Raw genomic sequence first — 21,578 nt, forward strand, 5'->3', positions numbered from 1 at the left:
TCAGCTGCACCCCTGAACACCGCCTCCCTCAGGCCCCGTGGAAGTCTACATTCCATGATGCTTCAGGGCACCTCTGCTACACACGTGTGGCTCCCTCCACTGGCACCCGTGGTCCCTGTCCCTCAGGGGCCAGCTGAGCAGCTTGCAGTGGCCTCCTGACCCAGCGCTCCCCTTGGGCACCGTTGGGCAGCCCCTCCCCAGGTCTTTCCCTGATCACTGGAGGGAGCCCCTTGAGGGCAGGGCAGCCTCACTCACGCCCAAACCCCTATCACCCAGCACAGGGCCTGGCCCAGCTCCACACTGGCTGAGTCTTTCTGCGAGGAAAATCCCCCAGCACTGGCCACAGCGAGGCCCCGGCTGGTACCCACTACTGGACACCACATTACCAACCGCAGCCCGTGGCAGGGACCTAGGTTTTGACTAGGCCACCTCTCCGAGCCTCGTGTCCACACCTACCTACCCTACCTCCAGGACTGTTGTGAGACACAAGGTGAATAACGGCCTTGGAGGAGCTACATAAACTGTGGAGGGCACTGCACACATAAGCGGGCATCCCTGCTGGTGTCTGGAGGACACATGTGTGCACTCACACAACAGGCCGCACAGCTAGGGGTGGGGATGGAGCTGAGGTGACCTGGTCCACCTCCCTCTCAAGAAGAGAAAGTCCCCTGTGCAGATGGGGCAAGCGAGGCCTGAGGGGTCGAGGCACTTACTTGGGCTGACCAGGCAGCGAGGCAAGGACCGTGTGGGATTTGGAGCCCCTCTCACACCCAGGGAGCCCATAACAGCCATCCACAGAAGAATCGGCCCAGAAACCCCAGGGTCCCACTGATAGGTGCACCACAGCGCCCCCTGGTGCTCTGGGGGGTTTTCCCTGGGGGACTCCCACCTAGACCCAAGAGGCTGGGCTCAAATCCTACTAGGCCTCTGCCCAGGTGTGTGACAGAGAGAGGAGGAGAGGCTGGGAGAGTCAGGAGGCCAGGGAGGGCGGCACTGCTCAGGACCCATGTGCGAGCGGGGCGTGCATGTGTGCGTGTGCAAGTGCGTGAACGTCAGTGGATATGTGTGTAAGCCTATGTGCAGGCGTGGCATAGGGAAGGAGCTTTTCACAGATTTCTGCCTGGGACCCCAGAGGGCCAGATGGAAGCGTTTCTGATAAGGCTGGCGGGGCTGCGGGATAAGGGGTTGCAGGGGGGTTTCCTGGGTTGCCCAAGTTGGGTGAGGAGAGCCACAGGCCTCTGAGTCCTCCAAACTAGAGTATCTGAAGTGCCTCAATCTCAGCTTCTGACGCCGAGTCTCAAATTCCCGAGTTTCAGATGCCATGATGGGAAGAGACCAGGAAGATGGGGTGCGCCCTACCCGCCCCCTCAGGAGAGCGGAGAGCAGGACGCTGACTCACCTGCAGGGGGCCTCGGGGATTCCTGCTCACAGGGCAGGGAGTGAGCATAGCCAGAGGCTCAGAGACCTGGGCGGGGACCCCAGCCTTCGGGCTCTGGTGATTTACAAACAATGACTCATTTAATCTTCATCACAAAGACCCCATGAGGGAGGCACCATTAGCCCCCACCAAGAGATGAGGAAACAGGCTCAGAGAAGTTGCCCAGGGTCACACAAGCAGTCAGCGGCAGAACCAGGCCGATCCCTACACTACACCACACTGTCTCCAAGGAATGTGGCAGCTCTCGTGGCTCTGAGGTTTCTTGTGGTTTCTGTGGAAAATGGCTCCTCATTTGCCACTCCAGGCGTTCCCTCAGGCACTCCCTCCAGACCCAGTCTCAGAGCAGAGCCAGAGAGGAGAGGAGGGGTGGGAGGGCCTGGCCCATCGGCTCCATTGCCCACCCCTCCCAGAGGCATCTTCGGGAGTGGGTGGACGCTGTGGCTGGAAGGGCAGCGAAGCAGAGACTCCCGGGAGATGAGGTGGGGTGGGGGGAGGCACTGCAGGGCTGGGGAAGGGAAACTGCTCTGGGGAGGGCTCTGGGGTGGAGGAGGATGGGGATGTGAGACCTGACTTGGGGAGCATTTTGAAGCCAACCCCAAAGTGTGGCCTCTGAAGCAGGGCCTGCCCTTGACTTCAGGGAAGAAGCCAGCCTCACCCGGGCCTGGCCTTCGGGTGTGGTGGGGGCATCGCCCTTGCCCATCCCAGGAGGTCAGCATCACAGGGTCAAAGGTCCGCAGACCCAGAGCTGGTCCACCACACCCCTCCCCCGGCCCCTCCCTGGCTTCCGTAACCTTGGGCAGGTGGGCTCCTCCTCTGGGCCTCAGTTGTCTCTGTCCAAAAACTGAGTGAGCCTGAGAGAGACGACAAGGGCCGAGCACTGAAGAAGTGTTGAGTGGGGCCCTGAGGTGATGTGGTGACATCAGTCTTATCTGGTCTGCGGGGTGGGGCTGGAAGGGACTTCACAGAACCAGTTGTCCCCTCTAGAAAGTCCGAGTCTGGGAGAGGGTCAGGGGCTTCCCGAGGACATGCAGCAAACTGGTGACAGAGTCCCAACTAAATCTGGGCACAGGTCTGACCCCACCCCACTCCTGCCACTCCCCTGTCCCATCTGCCCCCTGTCCAGCCACCCTGCAAAGGAGGGACACTGCAAATTGGGCATGGCTTGGTGTGTCCCCACCCACCCCTCCAGGTCCCACTCCATAGCCTCAGCATGGCTCTCTCCACACCCCAGACAGAGGCTGGTCCAGGGGCCCCCGCAGAAAAACTGTCAGGGGTGTTGGTTCCTGGCGGGGTGTCAGGACACCTGGTTCTAAACGCCACCCTGAGGTCTGACCCTGGCCCAGTCACCCGACTGCTCTGGGTCTTGGCCCTGCAAGTGGCGGAGGAGGGGTCAGGAGTGTGGGAGAAGGCCGGGGAGGGGCGCTCAGGGTTGTGAGGGGACCGATAAGCCAGAGCTCCTGAAGCGGAGGGAGTGGCTCGCAGTGAAAGACTGCACACCACCGAGGCAGGGGCACACGGGCTTTATTGGGGACACACAGTGGGCACAGCACAGGGCAGATGTGGTGGGGCAGGGTAGGGTACAGGCAGTCTGCACTAGGAGGTCCCCAGAGCTGCAGGGAGAGGTCAAGCAAAGAGGCAGAAGGGCAGGGCCATGCCCAGGGGCCTGGCCTCCCCCAGGAGTCAGCGAAGAAGCCAGGCAGGCCACACCGGGACCTCTTCAAGCACGTCGGGGACAGGCCCAGAGCTGAGAGTTAGAAAGGACTGTAGTTCACACCATAGTCGATCTCGCACCTAAAGACTCCCAACTCCGACACCCTGCTCCTGCTTGCAGGCCTATAGAGTGGGGGCTCGAACTCCCAGCAGCCCTGGCGATTAAAGATGGCTCGGATTCTCCATCTTTCAATGCATCTGTTCCCAGGGCCCTGGGGCCCCCGATGGCTCTGCTTTGTGAGGGAAATGTCATGGGCACATTCCTGACAAAAAACAGGGCTGTCCCTGAGACAGGGTGTTGGGGGCACCTCCTGAGGTGCCTTTGGCTGATGCCAGGCAGGTCAGACCCCTCCCTCCAAGGGGGGATCACTGGGTGAGCAGAAATGAGGCTTGGGTGCTGGAACTCAATCTGCTGATAATTGTGCCTCAGTTGCCCTGTTTGGTGAGTGGGTTGCACCCAATGACCTGAGGCCAGTGTTCCACTGTCACACCATACTGTCACCTCCAGCCCACTTCTGACCATCAGCCATCACAACTGCCCTACCAGGCCGCCCCACCCTGTCCCTCGATTCACTAAAGATGCCAGGGCTCCGGATCCCTCTATCCAGCGCCCCCAGGCTGAGGGAAACCCTGTACCACACTGTTCCCTGCTTCACAGCTCGAATCTCAAAGGCTCCCAGCTCAGAAAGCCCCACCTCCCCAAAGTCATTTTGACGAAGCCCCTGCTAAGGACCACCTGTGAACCGGCTAGGCAATTATATGATAGATAACCTAAAATCGGACTTGTTCATACGGCAGGTATAGACTCTACAATATATCCATATGAATACAGCATGCTCTCTCGATATATATATATATCTATGTGGATATATAGATAGATCTCTGTGTGACTTTTTTATAATCTCCCACTTCACTTCTCCCCTCCTGAAGTCATTCTCAGAAATGCAAGCGTTGGCCTGCACGGCCTCCAGCATGCCAACCACTCCCCACAGCCCAAATCAACCCCACAGCAGCCTGCCCGATGTCCTGAGGGCCCCCGAGGCGTAGAGGGACCACACCAGGCCTGTGCCAGGAGCAGTGCTGTCCGGGGGCCTCAGGCTGGGTGTTCGCCTCTGGACATGGGCTGGGGCAAAGGGCGCTGTGGCCAGGCGGGCAGCAAACGCCTGTTTGCTGGATTCTCCAAGGAGGCTGCTCTGTCGTCTCCATCTCCCTGTCTCCAGAGAAAGCCCGAGGGCTGGTTCTTTGGATTTCTCTCTCTCTGTGCCCGTCTCTGTCTGTCTCTTGGTCTCTCTCAGTCTCTCTCCGGACAATGAAGCAGAGAGAAGGCAGAGGCCTGGGGCCCCTCCAACTTCCCACACTAGCCCGGACCAGGCCTCCCGGTCTCCAGCAGAAGCAGTGGCAGCCAGTTCAGCTTCTAGACTACAGAGCCTTTGCGTCATCCTCCCGTGAGCAGGAGCGCCAGCACCACAGAAAGGAGAAGAGGAAGGACGCCAGCTCAGGGGCTCCCAGCCAAGCCGAGCACAGGCCAGCAGCTGGAAGAATGTCCCCAAACACACACCTGGGGGCAGGGGGTCCGGGCAGGGGACAGGGCAGGTGGGCGAGAGGAGGGGTCGCAGCGAGCAGCTGCCATCAGAGCTGGCTGAAGACCACGGAGGCCTTGAGGTTGGCGGGCTCGAGGCCGTCGCTGAAGGTGATGAGGAAGTACATGACCCTGCGGATCCTGGCCAGCTCGGACAGGCGCTCCCCGAACTCCAGGGCGTCGGCCTCATTCCAATCCACGGCCTCCGAGTCCTCCTTGCGCCAGAAGATGGCGGCGGGGTCCAGCAGCTGGCGGGTCATGAGGTTGGTGAGGTCGGGCGTCCAGTTCTGGGAGGTGCCCGTGATGGTGACCTTGCCCGGCTTGTCCAGCACCACGTCCCAGCGCTCAAACTGCAGCCTGTGCTGCTGGACGAAGTCGAGGCGGTACACGGCCTCGGCCGGCCGCAGCAGTTTCTCGCCGTCCTGGCGCTTCTCCCCGCGCTGCCGCAGGCTCTCCACGCGCAGCCGCATCTGCCTGGTCAGGTACTCGTCCGGGACCAGGGGCATGTCGAGCTGCGGCCGCCTCGGCTCGTCCTCCGCCATGCCCCAACTGCTGCCGCCGCCTCGCCGTCCGGGAGCCCAGTGGGCTGGGGCCTCGCCACCAGGGGACGAGGCCACCAAAGAGGGGCCCCACCTACCCTTCTGCCCTCCCCTTGTCCCCTCCCCTCTTTCCCACTGGCCGGTCTCAGCCCCGCCCAGTCCTCAAAATGGGGTGTGTCCCCAAATGCCTCCTCTCCACTCCTTGCAGAAGTGGTAATGGAGGCATTGCAGGCAGGCAAGAGGGTGACAGGCTCCTCGGGGACCGGATCATGATGTCAACTGCTGTGGCAACCGCCCTGACTACCACGGATGGGCTGGGAGCTGGCTTGTTTGTGAAGGGAGCACTGCATACAGGCAGCAAGAGTGGGAGGGAGGTGGGGAGCAGGCGCTCACTGAAGGCACATAAAGTGAAGCTGGAAGACCCCCTGGCAGGAGGATGCAGGGAACAAGGACCACCGAGGCCTGCCAATTTGAGATCTGAAGTCACCCAAGCAAACCTTGGAGCCATCCTGACTCAGCCTCACCCTTACCCCTCCACACCCGATCGCCAAGGCCTGTCGATTCTGCCTCCCAGATACCCTGAGGACCCTCCCCCCTTCCCAACTGCCAGGACTCCAGCCCAGCACCATCACCTCTCACCTAGACCCCTGTTCTCAAATTTTCGTGAGCATCCGAATCAGCTGCAAGACTTAAAAACACAGACTGTTGGGCCCCACTCCCAGAGTTTCTGATTTAACAGGTCTCTGATGAGGCCCAAGAATCTGCATTTCTAACAATCTCCCAGGGGATGCTGGTGCTGCTGGTCCAGGGACAGCACTTTGAGAATCACTGACCTAGACGATTCTTGCCTGCTGGACCAGCCTCAACCCTGCGCTTCATGGCAGCCACACGACCAGGTTTCTCTCCTACTAAAATCCCACCACTTATTCCACCCATCTCGAGCCTCAGTTTCCCCCAAGAGACTTGAGGCTGAGGAAGAATCTGACTAACGTCTATATCCCCAGTGTCCGAGGCAGAACCAGGAGCTCAGCTGTTATATACAGGCAAACGGAAGAAGTGGAGCACCAGAGCCCTGAGGGGGCAGGGACCGAGTCTGTCTCATTCACCACTCTAAGCCAGCACTCAGAGCAGGGCCCGCCACACAGGAGGCCCTCAGAAAATGCTTGTTCAATGAATGAATGAATGAATGAATGAATGACACTGATGAGAGAAGGGTTGAGGTGATAGACCACGGGGCCCAAGGCCAAGAGGAAGAAGGGCAGATGGGGAGAGCATACGGGCACTGCCCAAGGCCAAAATGAGGTTTAGGGACAGGTGTGCATCGGAGTGGAGGAGCGAGGGAGATGCCTGAGGGACTGATCCTTCAGGTGAAGATGTGCAGGGAGAGCAGATCTAGGCCGTGGCCGCCATGGGAGCAAGAGGCAGAGGCAGCTGACGGTGAGGCTGATGGAAATGCAATCGAGACGTGAGGCCGGGTGATGAGGGCGGGGGCTGTCAGCCACATGGGCACAGTAATTCCCGGGACACAGCAGTACTTGGGGGAAAAGGCTGGGAAACTGGAGGTGCCAAGCCCTTGGTGCCTGGGTGGCAGGGATGGCCATAAGGTGGGCTGGGGCAGTGGGGGGAGGCACACAGCAGAGGCCTGTAGGGATTTATATGGGGAGGGGGCCGTCTGGAGGCAGCACTGAGGAAGAGAGAATGCCGCCCCATCTCTTGACCTGCAGGATGTGGGGAGAGGTGTTGAGCTTCTACTGATGGGGACCCAGGGGCCACATGACCCTGGGGAGGGCCTGGTCTCGGCCTGGGTAGAGGAGGCTGAAGGTGGACGTTGTTACCAGGGCCTGGGCCTCCCAGACAGACAGGGCAGGGGGGTGGGGTATGGGAGCCGAGGAAGGTCAGAGGGGGGAAGGTCAGAGGGGGAAAGGTCAGAGGGGGGAAGGGCGAGGAGGCAGGAGGCTGCAGGTGGGGCTGGGCCCACTGCCATCCACACGCCTCTGCTCAGCCACCAGACGCCCTAGGAAGACCCACCAAAGGCTAGACATAGGAATGAAGAGAGAGGAGAGAAGCAGGCTCGAAACCTGTGTATGTGATTGCCAAAATGTGTATTAAAAACAAAACAAACACCTCTGTAACCCCAAATGGAAAAAAGACTAGAAGGAAATACAGAAAACCCCTCACACTGGTTGTTTCCGAGTAATGAAAACCTTACGTGACTTTGTACTTTTTCAAATATTCCATCCCCAGTGCCTAGAATGGTGCTCAATTACCATGTGGTAAACGTAGCTAATGTAGCTAAAGGGCATGAATTGCTTACACAACAGGGGCAGGGCGGGATGGGAAACATCTTACAGGAAACTAAAAGACAGCCCTGCCCTGCCACCAGGTGCCTCCCCTAGGTGCCGCCCAGGACTGCCCATCCCCTACAATGGCTCTCAGACATCCCAGCGCTCACTGGGACTCTGCTCACTTCTGCTCTCCTCCGGCCAGGGGCCTGGCTGACTCCTCCTGGGTCGGGGCAGCCTGCGGTTCAGAGCAGGGATCAGGCCTGCCCCAACGCCCAGGGCTGCGCCAGGCTTGGGGGGGAGGTGAACTCGCCTGGCTTGGGCCAGGCCAGGCCTGATGGCAAATGCTCCACCCACTGTCACATCCTGATTTCTGGTCCACAAAACCCGGGTTCCTAAAGTCCACTGCCCTGTCAGGGAAGGTACAGTCAAGTGGGGGAGACCATAAGGCCCCCACTAGGCATCCCACAGGAGGGGGAGGCCCGCTGCCAAGAGGTGTCCGGCAGAACAGAGAAACAGGCAGGGAGCCCAGAGGAGGGGCGGGGAGGGGGATTTACCACATGCAGATTGCCCCTCACACCCGGCTTGGCTCCTTTAATCCTCCCACAACCCTGGGGACTGGAAAGGTCAGGTTTCCACCAAGGCCAAGAGAAGGAACACGACCTGCCCAAGCTCACACAACTAGCAAGGGACACAGCCAGAATCAAACCCAGGTCTGGCCAGCTTCAAAACCCGTGCCCATCGGCCCCAGGCTGCCTCAAGAAGTAGAGGTGAAGGGGTGGCTTCCTGGAGGAGGGGGCATGTGTGTCAAGGGTATGATGCACCTGCATCTGAGGTTCAGCACCCCCTGAGTGAGGTGGCAGGGGAGCAGAGGTGCAGCACAGGCTGAGCACCCCCATTCCACGGAGAGAACAGGGTGGGGCAGGGGAGGCCCTGCAGGGCAACGGGCCCAGAAAGTGAAGGGTGACAACAAACAGGCGCAGTCAGCAGGGACAGGGCGGGAGGCGAGGCACCGTAATGAGCCCCCCAGGGCCTCACGCCTCCTGCCGGGATTCAGGGGCTGTCGGCACAGCAGCACCAGAAGGCAGAGTGCAATTAGCCAAGAGCACCCCACCCTGCCCCAGCCTGCAGATCAGCCTCCCCACCCTCGAAGGCTCCAGACCAGCCAGGCTGGTGCCCCGAAACCCTGCAGGAGGAACCTTTGGCCCAGAGACAAACACAGGCCTGCCCATGGTCACACAGCATCAATGACAGGCCTCCTGCCAGCGGGTCCTGGACCCCTTCTTCAACTTGCTAGATGGGGAACTGCACCAGGGGACAGCCCGAGGCCAGGCCCAGGGCAAGATGCACAGAAAGCTGAGGTTCCTCCCTATGAATGACCAGACAGCCCATTCCCAGGAGGGGACACAGCGGGCCTGGCTCCAGCCCCACTGAAGGCCCCAGCAAGGCAGCTGTGGGGCTGCTGGGTCTAACAATTTGGGAGGGGCTCTGTTCTCAAAACTTTCTTGAGCCTTCTCTGTGCCAGGTTCCTGCTGGGTGCAGCAGGAAGATATAAGTTGGACCAGCTCTGCCCGGGGGAGCTCATCTCGAGGGGAGACCACAGATAAACAGGCAATTATAGGGCAGGGTGGGAGGCATGGGGTCAGCCCCACAGGATTCCCACGTGCCACCTCTGGCCCCAGACTGAGCCCTGATGTAGCTGGGGGTGGGGCTCAGAGGCAGGGCACTTGTTCTGGGCTCAGAGAAGGGGGCTGGAGCCTGGAGGCAGGAGGATGAGGACAGCCCTACATCCAGAGAACAGCTCCAGGCCCCCACCCTCTCTGGGCCTGAAGCCCAGTGAAATGATCTCACGTGTGGCTCTCTGAGGCCCTCCTGGCTCGGACATCCCATGTCTAACCATGTCTACAGGCCGCAGCAGTGGCCTCTGCGCAGGCCCAAGAGCACGTAGCTACCCCTATCCCCACAGGACCCTCAGGGGCAGGCCCCAGGGATGCCCACCCTGGGGTAGCTTTGAGAGGTCACCTCTCTGTTCAGAAGACGTGAGGGCGGGGCCCCTACCACGGTCCCAGCCCTGGCCGAGGGCACAGCTCCCTCCGATGGCTACGGGATGTCTCAGAGGACGAGAACAAACTCACTCTGCTCCTGGTGCCCTGCTTGCACGGGAATACTCATTATGTCCTACAAATACTCATTATCCTAACACTGGTGCTGGCGGCCGCCTTCCCTGAGCACCGCACTGCACAAGGCCCTTCAAGTATCGTGTCTCCTTCCACCCTCATGGCTCCCAAGGGGGAGCTACCCTATATCCCAATTTTTCCGATGAGTAACCTGAGGCTAATTATAAAGCTACTGAATGGTGAGGATGGGGCTTGAACCAGAGCCAGTAAGACTGAGATGCCCAGTGCTCTCATGCCCTGCTGCTAGCCCCTCATAAGAAGAGCAGGAAGCGCAAGGATGAGAAAGGGCAATGACTTGTATTTGCTGGCATAGGGACCAGGATGCAGTCCCCGTTAATAATTCTTTAGAGAGCACAAGTATAGCCTATAATCTGGCCTCCCCGCCTCCCCAGGAGGGGCGCTCTGAGTGTTGGATTTAAGGGCCGCACTGCCAAGTGCTGCCACAAGAGGGCGAAGTGTCGGGACCAGGGCCCATTCCAACATAATCCCTTTGCCGCTGGTCCAGAACATCACTCATGAACCGTGAGTCATGAAACAGGATCGTCTGGACCACTCCCGCTGAACAAGGGAAAAAACTGAGGCCCAGAGAAGGTCAAGGACTGGCCAAGTCACACAGCGGGTCTGGCAGGGGTCTCCTGGGCCCCAGTTAGTGGTGTCTCCACACTGCACACGATTCACGCAGCTTCCACATTTCCCAGGTGTGTATTCGGCCAAGTGGCTCCAGGGACACTGTGGGCCCCCAATAGTGGGGAGGGGACACATCAGAATCCCCTTGGGAGTTATACAGATTCCCAGCACCTGCCTGGCGATCCTAAGCTGGCAGGTGAGGGGAAGGCGACTCCGATGATCAGCCAGTGCTGGGGAGCCCCAGGGTAGCCCTCTGCACGTTCAGGCTGCACCTCCCCTGTCTGGTAAGATTCTCCAGAACCCCTGGCTCTCCCCAGGCCTCACCTTCTGCCACAGTGGCTCACGGGAAGCGAGAGATGAGCAGGCCGCCACAAACCAGCAGTTGCCCACCTGGCCCTGGTGCAGGTCGTGGGAGCTGATGCCGTCCACAAAGAGGCGGGGGTCCTCGCAGATGTCCTGCGGAGAAGCCGAGAGACCTCACCATTGGCATGGAGATTCGCCCGCCTCCCCTCGCCAACGGGGCCCTGCAGGGCCAGTCGGTTTCCTCAAAGGCAGCTCCCCCAGGTGCTGCCTGGAACGTGCCCCGCCTTCTCCTGGCTGAAGAACTCTGCTCTTCTGCCAAAGGTTTCATGGATGAACGAATACCGTGGAAGGACTTCCGGGGGTTGGACCCCGGGCCCCCACCTTCCTCCTCCCTCTGTGGTCTTCCCTGCCCAGCAAGGGCTCGGTTTCCATCATTCTCCAGCCCCAGCAGCCCGGCAGTGCCCACCCCAGCCGGCCCTCAGGGGCCCACAGTCATGAAGTGGGGTGGGGGCGCAGGGCAGAAACACACACCGAAATTACACGTGGTGAGTGCAAAGAAGGGAGTCGACGTGCCAGGCCCCGTGTGGGCACATCCTCGAGCTGTCTCATCTGACTCTCACCCCACCTGAGGAGTATGGGGTCATTATGCCATTTTATGGATGAGGAATGAAGGTTCAGAGAGGGGTAGTGACTTGTCAAGGGCACACAGCAAGCAAATGCCGAGCAGAGCTGAGCAGAGACACCCCCGTGCTCCAGGAGTGTGGGCCCAACGCGCCAGGCTGGGGCAGGGCTGGGCATGAAGGCGGTTCCCTTCCCCTTTCCAGTCCAGGTCCCTTCTAGGGCATGCGTGTGTCCACCTGTGTCCAGCACGCCTGCCCCAGGCCCCTCCTCCTCTCCCATCAGCATCTTCACTCCACAGAGCTGAGAGAGAGTGACCATTCCCTGGGGTGGGGTACAATGGGCAGCAGGGAAGGTAAACACTGACATGCCTTCCATGTGCCAGGCATCCTGCTGGCACCATCATCAATCCTCACACGGTCCTGAGAGGCAGGCATTGTGCCCATTTTACAGGTGAGGAAACTGAGGCCCAGAGAGGTTGAATAACATGCCCCAGCCACACAGCATGGGCCTGCCTCCACTTCAGCTGGTGCTCCTGAGCTACTTCAATCACAACCAAGCTACCGAGGTCCTACCACAGGCGGCCAGCAGAGGGTAGCAGAGTCAGGAAGACGTAATCCAAATTCTTGCTCCCTATTATCGGCTGTGCAACTTTGGGCTAGTGGCTCAACTGCTCTGAGCCTCTGTTTCCTCACCTGTGCAAAGGAGGTAGATTATTACCCCTGCAGGGCTGTGTGAGGACTCCACAGATCATGGAGGCAGAGCACTCGGCAGGAGAAAACGGGACAAAAGGTTATCAGTTTTCACTAAGGCTCTGGGACTCCTGTTGCCACCTCTGCCTGGGAAAAGCTGGATTTTGGAGGGCCAGATTGAGGGCATGAGCAGGACCTTGGGGTGACCGAGGGCCAAGCTGTAAGGTGGCTTCCTCAGAGTACAGATGCCTGAGTAATATCACCCCAGGTCCTGGAAACCCAGTGAGGCTGCACCGGCTCTCAGGAAGCAGGGGTTCTCAGAAAGCAGAGGCTTCGCCTCCCTCCAGCTGCCTCCTTATCTTCTCTGCCGGGCTCCGGCCCACGCCCAGTCCGGCACCCCGAGCCAGAGAGAGCCATGACAGCATCTGCCTCCCTGCGGCCTAGAAGGGCAGGCAAGACCGGGGTGGAGAGGCCTTCATATCCGGAGGACCCCAGCCACATCCCCACTGTAGGAAGAGAGACAGCCACTGCCTGGTGTCACCAGGGTCTGCAGCGGTGACCTCCCAGCACCCCTCCCTTTCAGGTCCTCCCACTAGAGCCCTGGACAGAGACCCCCATTCCACAGAGGGGCACGCTGCCCGGGAGGGGGCAGTGACACCCAAGGTCACAAGGCAAGGAAGTGGACTGATGGGACAGAACCCAGGTCTGCTGGCTCCCCAACCAGTGTTCTCCTCCCCACGGAGCAGCCCTGCCAAGGCAGACCTGTGGGCAGGTCCAGCCATCCCAACCTGTCCCTACTGCCCCAGAACAGGGCTGTGACCCCAGACACCTCTCTAGCCCCTGAGAGACAGACAGCTCCGGAGGAAGGAGTCTGGATTCCAGGCCCAGCACCACCCTGACTCGCTGTGGTGGGGCAGGGACCTCGGGCGGATCCGCCAGCCCAGGAGGGAGCAGAGAGGAGAGGCGGTCTGAGGCGTGTGCCCACGGCCAGGGGAGGCGCAGCTCTACCAGCTCAAAGCCAGAGAAACCACTGGAGGCTGGCGGCACCTGGGGTCTGCCTTGGGTCCAGCGGCCACCTAGGGACACCCTGAAGGGGACAATCACAGAAACAGCTCACAATGACTGAGCACCTGCTGTGTGCCAGGCCCTGTGCGAAACAACCCGTGAGACGGGCACTTCACCCTCCGCATTTTACAGACAGGCACCCAAGGCACAGAGAGGTTAAGTCATTTGCCCAGGGCCACACAGGATGAGGTGAATTGAGATTCAGATTCACACAGTCAGCCCCAGAGCCTCCAGATGGGCTAAGATTTATGAGTGACAAAGCCATCCTTCCTTCCCTTGTCCCCCTGCACTTGTCCTTAGCCCAGCTCAGGGGGTCTCGCTACACAGCCCAGGCCCTCACTGTCACCACCGCAGGGCCGGGCTTCTTAAGACCAGTGTTTATCCTTCCACCTCCCCCGGGCCATCAGCCAGGCACAGAGCACAGAGCTAGACAGGGAGGTTCCCAGCCACAGGCAGGGCCTTGAAGAGGAGGAGCCGGACTATGAGCCTCCACGTGAGCACAGCTGTGACAGCAGAGCCCAGAGAGAGATCAGAGGAGGCTGCCTGGAGACAGTGACGCCAGCAGAGCAGGAACAGAGCGGGCTGGTGGGCAGGAGGCTCTGGAGGGGAATGGGGACTCCAAATCCCCCCCAAGACGGGATCCAGCCACAGCCTCCAGACAGACGCCACCTCTGACACCACCCTCCCCTAGGCCCTTGGCCGCCTGTGCTCCCTTCCACCATTGTCCACGCCCGTGAGCTCTAGGGCAAAGCCCGGGCCAACTCTGCCCATCTCCAGTGTCAGGAACAAGGCCTGGCAGGTTCCACCAGGGCTGCAGGCAGGAGGCCCGGGAGGCCAGGTGGGCAGAGTGGCCTGCAGGATCGCAGGATAGGGCTGGACAGGCACCTGCTATGAGTCCTGGGCCAAGCTGTCCCCCAGGGCTGGGAGCTGACCCTCCTCTGGTCAACATACCTCTCCCTGGGGCACAGCCTTCTGCACCTGTGGTCACCTCTCACCTCTCGGCCCCTCCCAGCCTGTTGGATCAGCTCCACCGGACACAGGTCACAGCCCTAACCACCTCCCTCAGCAGCACAACAAGAATTTCAGGTTTCTAGGCCGGGAGTACAAACAGGAATGCAGTGATCAGGGGCACCTTCCACCCCCCTCATCCCCACTCCTCATCCACCCACTTTCACACCGTCACCCCCTCCTGGAATCTAAGGTCACAGCAGGAATCAACCAGACAACCGGGGAAACAGGGAAACGGAGGCCCAGGAAGGAAGCAGGAAAAAAGGGCAGCGTTCTCAGGCGTTAGAGCCTGGGCCCCACTCCCTCAGCAACAGACCTCCCTCCTGGCCTCATGCTCCCCTCTCCCCCACTGGCAACCTGGTCCTTCAAGGCCACTTGAGCACATGCCCGCAGGGGATCATTCCGGGGCAGGGCAGAGGCCCAGATGGCTGGCCTTGGTGCAAACGGCCTGTTTCGAGGCATAAAGGGGCCTACTGTTCAGCATGGCCAGGGAGCGGGGCCTTCTCCACGTGCTGGTGTGATGAGCACGAGCCCGGGCAAGGGGCTGGGGACCACCAGGCCACCTTGGGAGAATTCTGGGAGGTTCCAAAACCGACATCTGTTTGTGGGACCCCCACTTATACCCTCCTTGGTTCCACCAAAGGACCTGCGGGCTTATCTCCAGAGATGGGGAGTGGCAGAGCGCTGGATATGGGGGGATCCCCCCACCACAGGGATGAGTAGAGGCCCCTACGGGCCTGAGAGAAGAGGAAATGCCCCCTCCTGTCCATCCACAGCCTGGGGATTCCTCCTGAGTCACAGGCCTTGCTGACAGGCCCTGTCTCCTCTTATCTCCCTGGCCAGGCCTGTGGGGGAGGCCAGCAGATGCTCACTGAACTGGAAGGAACAAGGGAACCATGAGCCTGGGGGAGGAGGAGGGTGTGGGCCCCAGGCAGGTGCCCTGGGTGGGGCCTGACATAGACGAGGCCTGGCCCCCCTGCAGAGTCCACAAGGGAGGGGACTTCCCCAGGCAGGGTGGCTCTGCGTCCCCAGCACAGGGCTGGCAAGGAGCAGGTGGGGGAGAGGGGAGCCAGTTTGTCATCTGCCTCCCATGCGTGTGACACTACAGATACCTCGAGTCATTTCAGCCTCCAGAAACCAGGACCAGCAAGAATTATTCTCCCTGTTTACAGGTGAGGCGACTGAGGTCCAGGGAGGGGAAAGACTCGTTCAAGGTCACACCTCCCGTAAGGCAGGGCCAAGTCCACGTGGATCAAAACTAGCCTCCTCATCCCATTTTGGGAGAAAGGCGCTCGCTTCGGCAGCACATATACTGGGAGAAAGGAAGGGGGAGGCCAGCAGGCAGGGAGGCTGGCTTTTGTCTCTATTTGTAAACAGTCAGGTCACAGGACCCGAAAGTTAAACTCCATAGAAACGCAGCTGCCTCGGCCGGCCCAAGTTCCATCTCCCTGGCCAAGGGCCAAGCAGCTGGGGGTAAACGATCGCTCCACTGGGCTGACCGCCCCACCCGCCTGAAACTCGCCGAGCCTGACTTCCTGCTCCACCAACCCTCTTCCTGCCCGCTACCCTGGCCCTGCCACCACCCAGCAGGCACTGCTTACACGTGGACCACCCACCACATGATGTCACCTCTCATCCAAAACCACGCAGCCGTGCCTGGCCCTGACCTGCCTCCCCAACCTGGAACTGACCCCTCACCATCCCTGGGCCCCACTCAGACATCTCCCTCTCAACACCAGCCACCGGGCCATCTGTCACCGGCCTCCACATCCAGGGCAGGGGCAGGTCTGCTCCTCCTCTTTCAGTGTCTAGAAAGGACCAGGCACCAAGCCCAGTGAGGAAAGCAGTGAAGGAGAGGGCGGCGTGGCAGGACTCCCAAACTGCCACTGGGAAAGGGGCCCAGAGAGGGCAGGTGACTGCCAGAGTCACACAGCACGGGGATGCTGAGCCCAGCCAGCCTGGCATTTCCTCTCACTGCACCAAGTCCAACTTTCCCTAGTCGTGCCTCGCCAGCCTCCTTTCAGAGCCACGGATCTAAAATGTCTGGGTGATGGCCAGAGGGCAGCGAGGGGGTCAGGACACGGGCAGCGAGGGGGTGGAGTGAAAGGAGGGCAGAGAGCTCAAGTGTCCGCCCCTCCCCACACCCAAGGCCTCACAAAGGCCCTTTGAGGCTGGTCTCCTTCCCCCCGGGCCAGAAAAAGGAGAGAGGAGGGCATAGGGGTTAGGGGGGTGGCGAGCAAGAGGCAGGGCTCTAGTGGCCAGGCCTGAGCCGAGGCAGGGCTCAGAGTCAAGTGCAGCGGCTAGAGTCAAAGGCACCAGGGACCCTTTATCTGGTGTCGAGAGTGTAGGCCAGGGGAGGCAGGGTCCCTGGTTGGGAGGCAAGACCCCTGGGTCCCAGCCCAGCTCTGCTACCGGCTCGCTGGGCAGTCAGGGCACGTGCCTGCCCCTCTCGGCCTCAGTTTCTCCACCTCTCAAGTACCCCTGTCCAAGAAAATATACAGGATCTTTCCAGTTGGAAGGGACTTGAGATCGAAGCCTAGGAGAGGAACATGAAAGCTAAATGTCATGTTCCCACAGTGTCCAGGGGGCCAGAGGGAACTTTATAAAATGCAGACCTGACCTGTCACACCTGCCAAAAGCCTCCTTCGATGGCTGAGGCTGCCTCCGAGTGCCCCAGCCCCGGGCGCAGCCCTGCTGACCTTGGGAGTTTCAGCCTCCGGGTCTGGCACCCTGTGCCTTCTCACCCTTCAACTCGGAGACGCCTTCTCTGATTCGGAGACGCCTTCTCTGATTCTAGGGCAGCGGGAGTCTCCTCCGGGCCCCAAGCACCTCGGCACAGGACGGTCTCCTGCACTGAAGTCCCTCCTGTGTGACCAGCTCTCACGGTGTCACCCGCTCGGCCGTGCAGACTGGGGAGCAGGTCTGGGGCGGTGACCTGTGGCAGCCTCCCCATCACCCAGGCCCCCGAGGCACCCACTCCCACACTCGGGAATTGGAGTTAAAGAGGATGAAATCATGCCACGAGGCCAAACACTTCTCGTAAACACACACTAGCCTCAGTGACCAGGTCCAGGATAGGGGGACAGCCGGCCAGCATAACTCACCGTCCTCAGTAGTAACGGTGATAGCTGCCTGTACCAGGTGCCAGCTTTGCTGCCAGACCTTTCCATGCGTCATCTCTTTTAATGCTCACAACTCTATGAAGTACTATTATTTTTTACTGCTATTGTTATTATTGATTAATCATCATCATAAATACTTCTCATTTACAGCAAATGACTACTTCATTACAGCAAAGTAAATCCCTTCTACTTGAATGTCACTACATTTTCCTAAGGAAAGGTCACATCCACGTGACCTCACTTTTATCCTAACAATGACCCTGGGAGGAGGGCAGCAGGGCGGAGGGTCCCATCTTTCCCATGAGGAAGCCGAGGCCCGGAGAGCGGGGAGCTCCTGGCTGGGCAGTGGTGGCCACGGGATTAGGGCCCCTTCTCCTGGCTCCTCGCCCAGATCAAATCCCACACAGGAGGGCCCAGCATCAGGCCCTCCACTTTCTCGGCCACCTGAGGCCTCAAGATGACCCCTCCGGCCACCCCGCTGTCCCCTGCAGACTGGGTGGGTCCAGATTCGGAGGAGACACTGACCTTGGGCCGCTTCCACCTGACGGCGGGCCCTGGGGCGTCCTTATAGTACAGCGAGTCATCGGTGGCTGGGAAGGTGGGGTCCTCGAAGAGCACCTTCCTGCGCAGGCAGGCCCGCTTCAGGGCTGAGTAGTCCTGGTCTTTGTAGGACTTCACGCACGAGAACATGGTGGCCGCTGTCCCGGGAGGGGAGGCGGAGACAAGGCAGCGGAGGGCTGGCTGGGTACGTGGCCGGCTCCCAGGGTCCCTGGGAGGAAAGAAGGTAAGAACGTCACCACCTCCTGAGGACTGGATGAGTTAGATGCTCCCCGCATGCTCCCTGCCTGCAGCCTGAGCAGAGAGCATCCTCATCCCCATCCAACAGGCTGAACTGAGGTTCAGACGGGGAGAGACCTGCCCAGGGTCACACAGCTGGTACACGCAGAGCAGAGACAGGAACCCACCGGCCTGCCTCACTCGCAGCTGAATTCTCTCATTTCTGATGCTTAGAGGGGACGCGAGGCCTGCAGGCCAACCGGCCAAGGACACAACCACCATGGTGCTTGGGGCTGCCTGGGGCACTGCCCTCCCCACCTCGTCTCACCAGCCCTCCCTAGACCTCCTGGGGCTGAATCTGACTAGCGGCAGACAGCAGCAGCTCCCTGGCTGATGTCACACCCACAGGAAGGCAGCGGCATTGTCTCCAGGTCTCTCGCTTCCGGACTCTCACACCTTAGTCCAGAGTGACACATTCCTGCCCCGTATGGAAAAACCTTGACCCTGCGCCCCCTCTAGCCGTCATTCACATTCATTCTCTCGACCCCGCCCTCCAGCACCTGCCCTTGACAACTCCCAATTCCATAGGGAGCAATCTCATCGCTCCTTAATCCCAGCGACCTAATCCCTGCAGACCCCCCCACCCCCCATCTCATGACGTCCCAATCTCCTAAACCCGACTCTCCCCTGACAGCCTCCAGACCTCGCAGGTCCCACACTCCTGAACAGCCTCCTCTTCCCGGGCTTCAAGGCCTTCTGCTGCTGGTCCTGACCCCTCCCCATTTCCAACCTTCCTCCCCCTGGGGGTCCCCTGGGGGCTGCACCAAGCCCAGTGGTCTGCTGATGACCCCTGTATCCCTGTGTCCAGCCTGGACCCCTCTCCTGGGCCCCCGACCAGCCCACCCTCTCCTTATGAGGACCACGGTCCCCTCACAGGCACCAACCCAAAACTGAACTCATCTCCTCCCATGCCTCCCCCACTCCATCCCCGGGACAGGGCCATGAGCACCCTCGGACCAGAGCCCCAGACGGCAGGGCCCACTGGTTTGTTCCTCCTGCGCAGGCAGTCCCTGGCCCAGAGCCCAACACAGGAGGGCCTGTACACGTCAGCATCCTCCCTTCAGCCCCGAGGGTCCAGGTGGGCCCAGCCCAGCTCCCTGAATCTTGTATGTAGCCCCGTGCTGACCAAACACAAGGGGCACAGACTAGACCAACGTGGCCAGGGAGGGCCCCCAGGAGGGGAGGGCGGTGGGGGTAGCAGCAGCCAGTGGGGCCTGATGCCTCAGGCGCCCTGACAGACGCTCGACAGCCACGCATCTGGGTGACAGCCCCACCTCTGTCCCCATATTGCAGGCTCCATCCGGGCCGCTGGCAGAGCTCCACACCTCCTGGGTCTACTCATCCCGGGGCCTGCCCAGGGCAACGCTGCAACCCCGCCGGGGCACGGGACCCAACCTCCTAGCCAGGCTGAGGCAAACCAAGGCAGGGCAGGCTGGCTTCTGGGGCAAACACGAGTTTGAGAGCAAGACTAATGTGGGTGCCAGGCCCAGTTGCACCACTCACTGGCTGTGTGGCCTGGAACAAGTCACTCAACCTCTCTGAGTCCCAATTTTCTCATCTCCACAATGGGAACAACGTTGCTTCAATAACTGGATGATGCCATTATAATTAACCATGGGCCAAGGAGACTGCTTAGCAGGCCAGTAGAAAGAACGAGAAGAGAAGTGGACAAGCCACCTCTCATTCTCCAGAGAGCCTCCATTCCTCTGGCACCCACCAAGGGCAAACCACCCGGCTAGAGGTTTGTGTACAGTATTCGCAGAAAGTGATGGGTAGGCCTTTCACTGTTGCCAGTTTTCAGAAAAGAGAACTGAGGCTCAGTGAAGGGAGGCGACTTGCCCAAGTTCCATGGCAAAGTCTGGACTCAAACCCACATCCTCGAACTTTGGTGCCTCCAATTTGGCCTGGTGACCCTGCGGGGCAGGAGGAAGGGCTGAGCGCCGGGCAGGGCAGGGCTCATCCCACCCACACCCTGGCTGAGCCAGCCTCCCGGAAGGGAAAGACAGGGAAGAGAGAAGCAGGAAGGGAAGGAGGTGAGAATGGGCAGTGAGTGTAGAACATGGATGGACAGCAGGAAGGGCCTGCCGAGGGGCTGAGAGCTGGTTTGTCCTCTGCTCTGGACCCACAGCCACTTCATCTTCTGCCCCCACATCCATACTGGGCCTGCTCAGTTGCTGTGTGACCTCAGGCCAACCACTTAACCTCTCTGGCCATCCTTCTGCCCAGAAAAGCCAAAAACCCTGCCCCTCCCTCCTACCCTTCCAGCCTTAGAGGCCTGAGGGAGAGAAGGGGGAGCCTGGCCAGCCAGCCCCTGGGCTCCTGGCACGCAGCCACCCAGGAGAGTCATTAGCATCACGGTTTCCGCAGGACCTGCTCAGGAAGCAATTTAAGCTGCAAGAATTAGATCAAAGAAGCTGAAAGCAGGAGCCCAGAAATCAGCTCTAGCAATTCCAGTGTTCAGAGCCCGTGGGCCCAGGGAGGGGGAGCGAGCGGGCCGAGGTCACGCGGCCTGGCTGGGGGAGGATGAGGGTTTTGGCTGCCCTCCAGGCCACACGGCGGCCAAGGCTGCTGGGAGGGCTTGCTCCTGAGGAGGACAGAAGGGAGGTGGAGGCAGAGAGGGGAAAGCTCGGCTGGGCCAGGGCCTGGGAGAACCGGGGCCAGGCCTGGCTGGCTGAGGGTATGACCCAGATCAGCCATCTCTCCAGCCTCCCCCTGCCAGCCTGGCTGACCGTGGCCTCCTTATGCCGGGCTCTTCTGGTCCCGGCCTTTGCACAGGCTGCAGCTCATGCTCGCTGCCCTCCTGCACCCTCTGTCTGCCCCAAGGTCACCTCCCACTCCACCCACTGGGGCAACACCCCCATGGGGTCACAGAGTCACCAGCCTCTGAGCTTTGCTCTCTCCCTGTAGTTCCAGGCATAACCACTGAAGGCCACAGATAAACCAGAGTCAGGAAAGCCGGCTTCCGAACCTCACGCCAACTCCACCTGGGCCTGAGCTTGGAGCCACGGCACTTCCTTCTGATGGTTTTTACACTGTATGTGAGCCAGGCACTAACAGGACAGTCCGAGCTTCCCAGCTGCCCACCAGCCTGCCCTCTTCCCTCTGCCCCTGCCAATTCCACCCCACCCCCACCATCCTCCACCCTGGGCCTAAGTTCCCGTGCTACGAGCTCCTTGCAGTTCCCTAAAGCTGCTTACCCAGGGCCTTTGCACACACTGTTCCTGCCACACCCGTACCTGGAGAACTCCTGGTCACCTCTCAGACTCAGCCCAAGTACCTCTCACCTGCCCCTGACAATGGTACTCCCTCTGCCTCCAGCGTCCTGGAACCCCTGTGACAACGCCTGTTACATTGTACCCCATCTGCATATGACTTGTCGGTCTCCCAGCCCAGCCCAACCTCTCCAAGGCAGCACCCACGCCCAGCTCCTCCCTGTACTCCTAGTGTCCGACACTGGGGGGTGGATTCAGTAAATTGGTGTTGAATGAACCAACAAAGGTGATGCAGCAGGAATTTCTTCACGGTTGGGAAAAACAGGATCAGACGGCGGCAGGGACTCCCCAGGGGGATCAGCTTTCCGT

The 21,578-nt window shown here is 60.3% G+C and overlaps 2 protein-coding genes across 5 annotated transcripts in view; both read right to left on the reverse strand.

Annotated features, from left to right (window-relative positions):
- Positions 1-21,578, reverse strand: part of CAPN5 (calpain 5) — a 51,540-nt gene that overhangs the window by 18,325 nt on the left and 11,637 nt on the right. For 2 of the 4 annotated variants that reach the window (XM_058545549.1, XM_058545551.1), the window contains exons 2-3: positions 17,686-17,929; positions 10,677-10,808 (exon numbers count right to left, since the gene is read on the reverse strand). In XM_058545549.1, coding sequence (XP_058401532.1) covers positions 10,677-10,808; positions 17,686-17,850 — 297 coding nt within the window. In that variant the 5' untranslated portion in view covers positions 17,851-17,929. Of the gene's footprint in view, positions 1-10,676; positions 10,809-17,685; positions 17,930-18,125; positions 18,241-21,578 lie in introns of those variants that run through there. The other 2 variants (XM_058545550.1, XM_058545552.1) reach the window with 2 other exon arrangements.
- On the reverse strand, positions 2,592-5,330 carry OMP (olfactory marker protein). Its single transcript, XM_058545553.1, has one exon. It carries the CDS (start codon positions 5,267-5,269, stop codon positions 4,778-4,780), a length of 492 nt encoding a protein of 163 aa, XP_058401536.1. The 5' UTR covers positions 5,270-5,330; the 3' UTR covers positions 2,592-4,777.

The sequence above is a fragment of the Diceros bicornis genome, chromosome 7, assembly GCF_020826845.1.
Source record: "Diceros bicornis minor isolate mBicDic1 chromosome 7, mDicBic1.mat.cur, whole genome shotgun sequence".
Classification (NCBI taxonomy): Eukaryota; Metazoa; Chordata; class Mammalia; order Perissodactyla; family Rhinocerotidae; genus Diceros; species Diceros bicornis.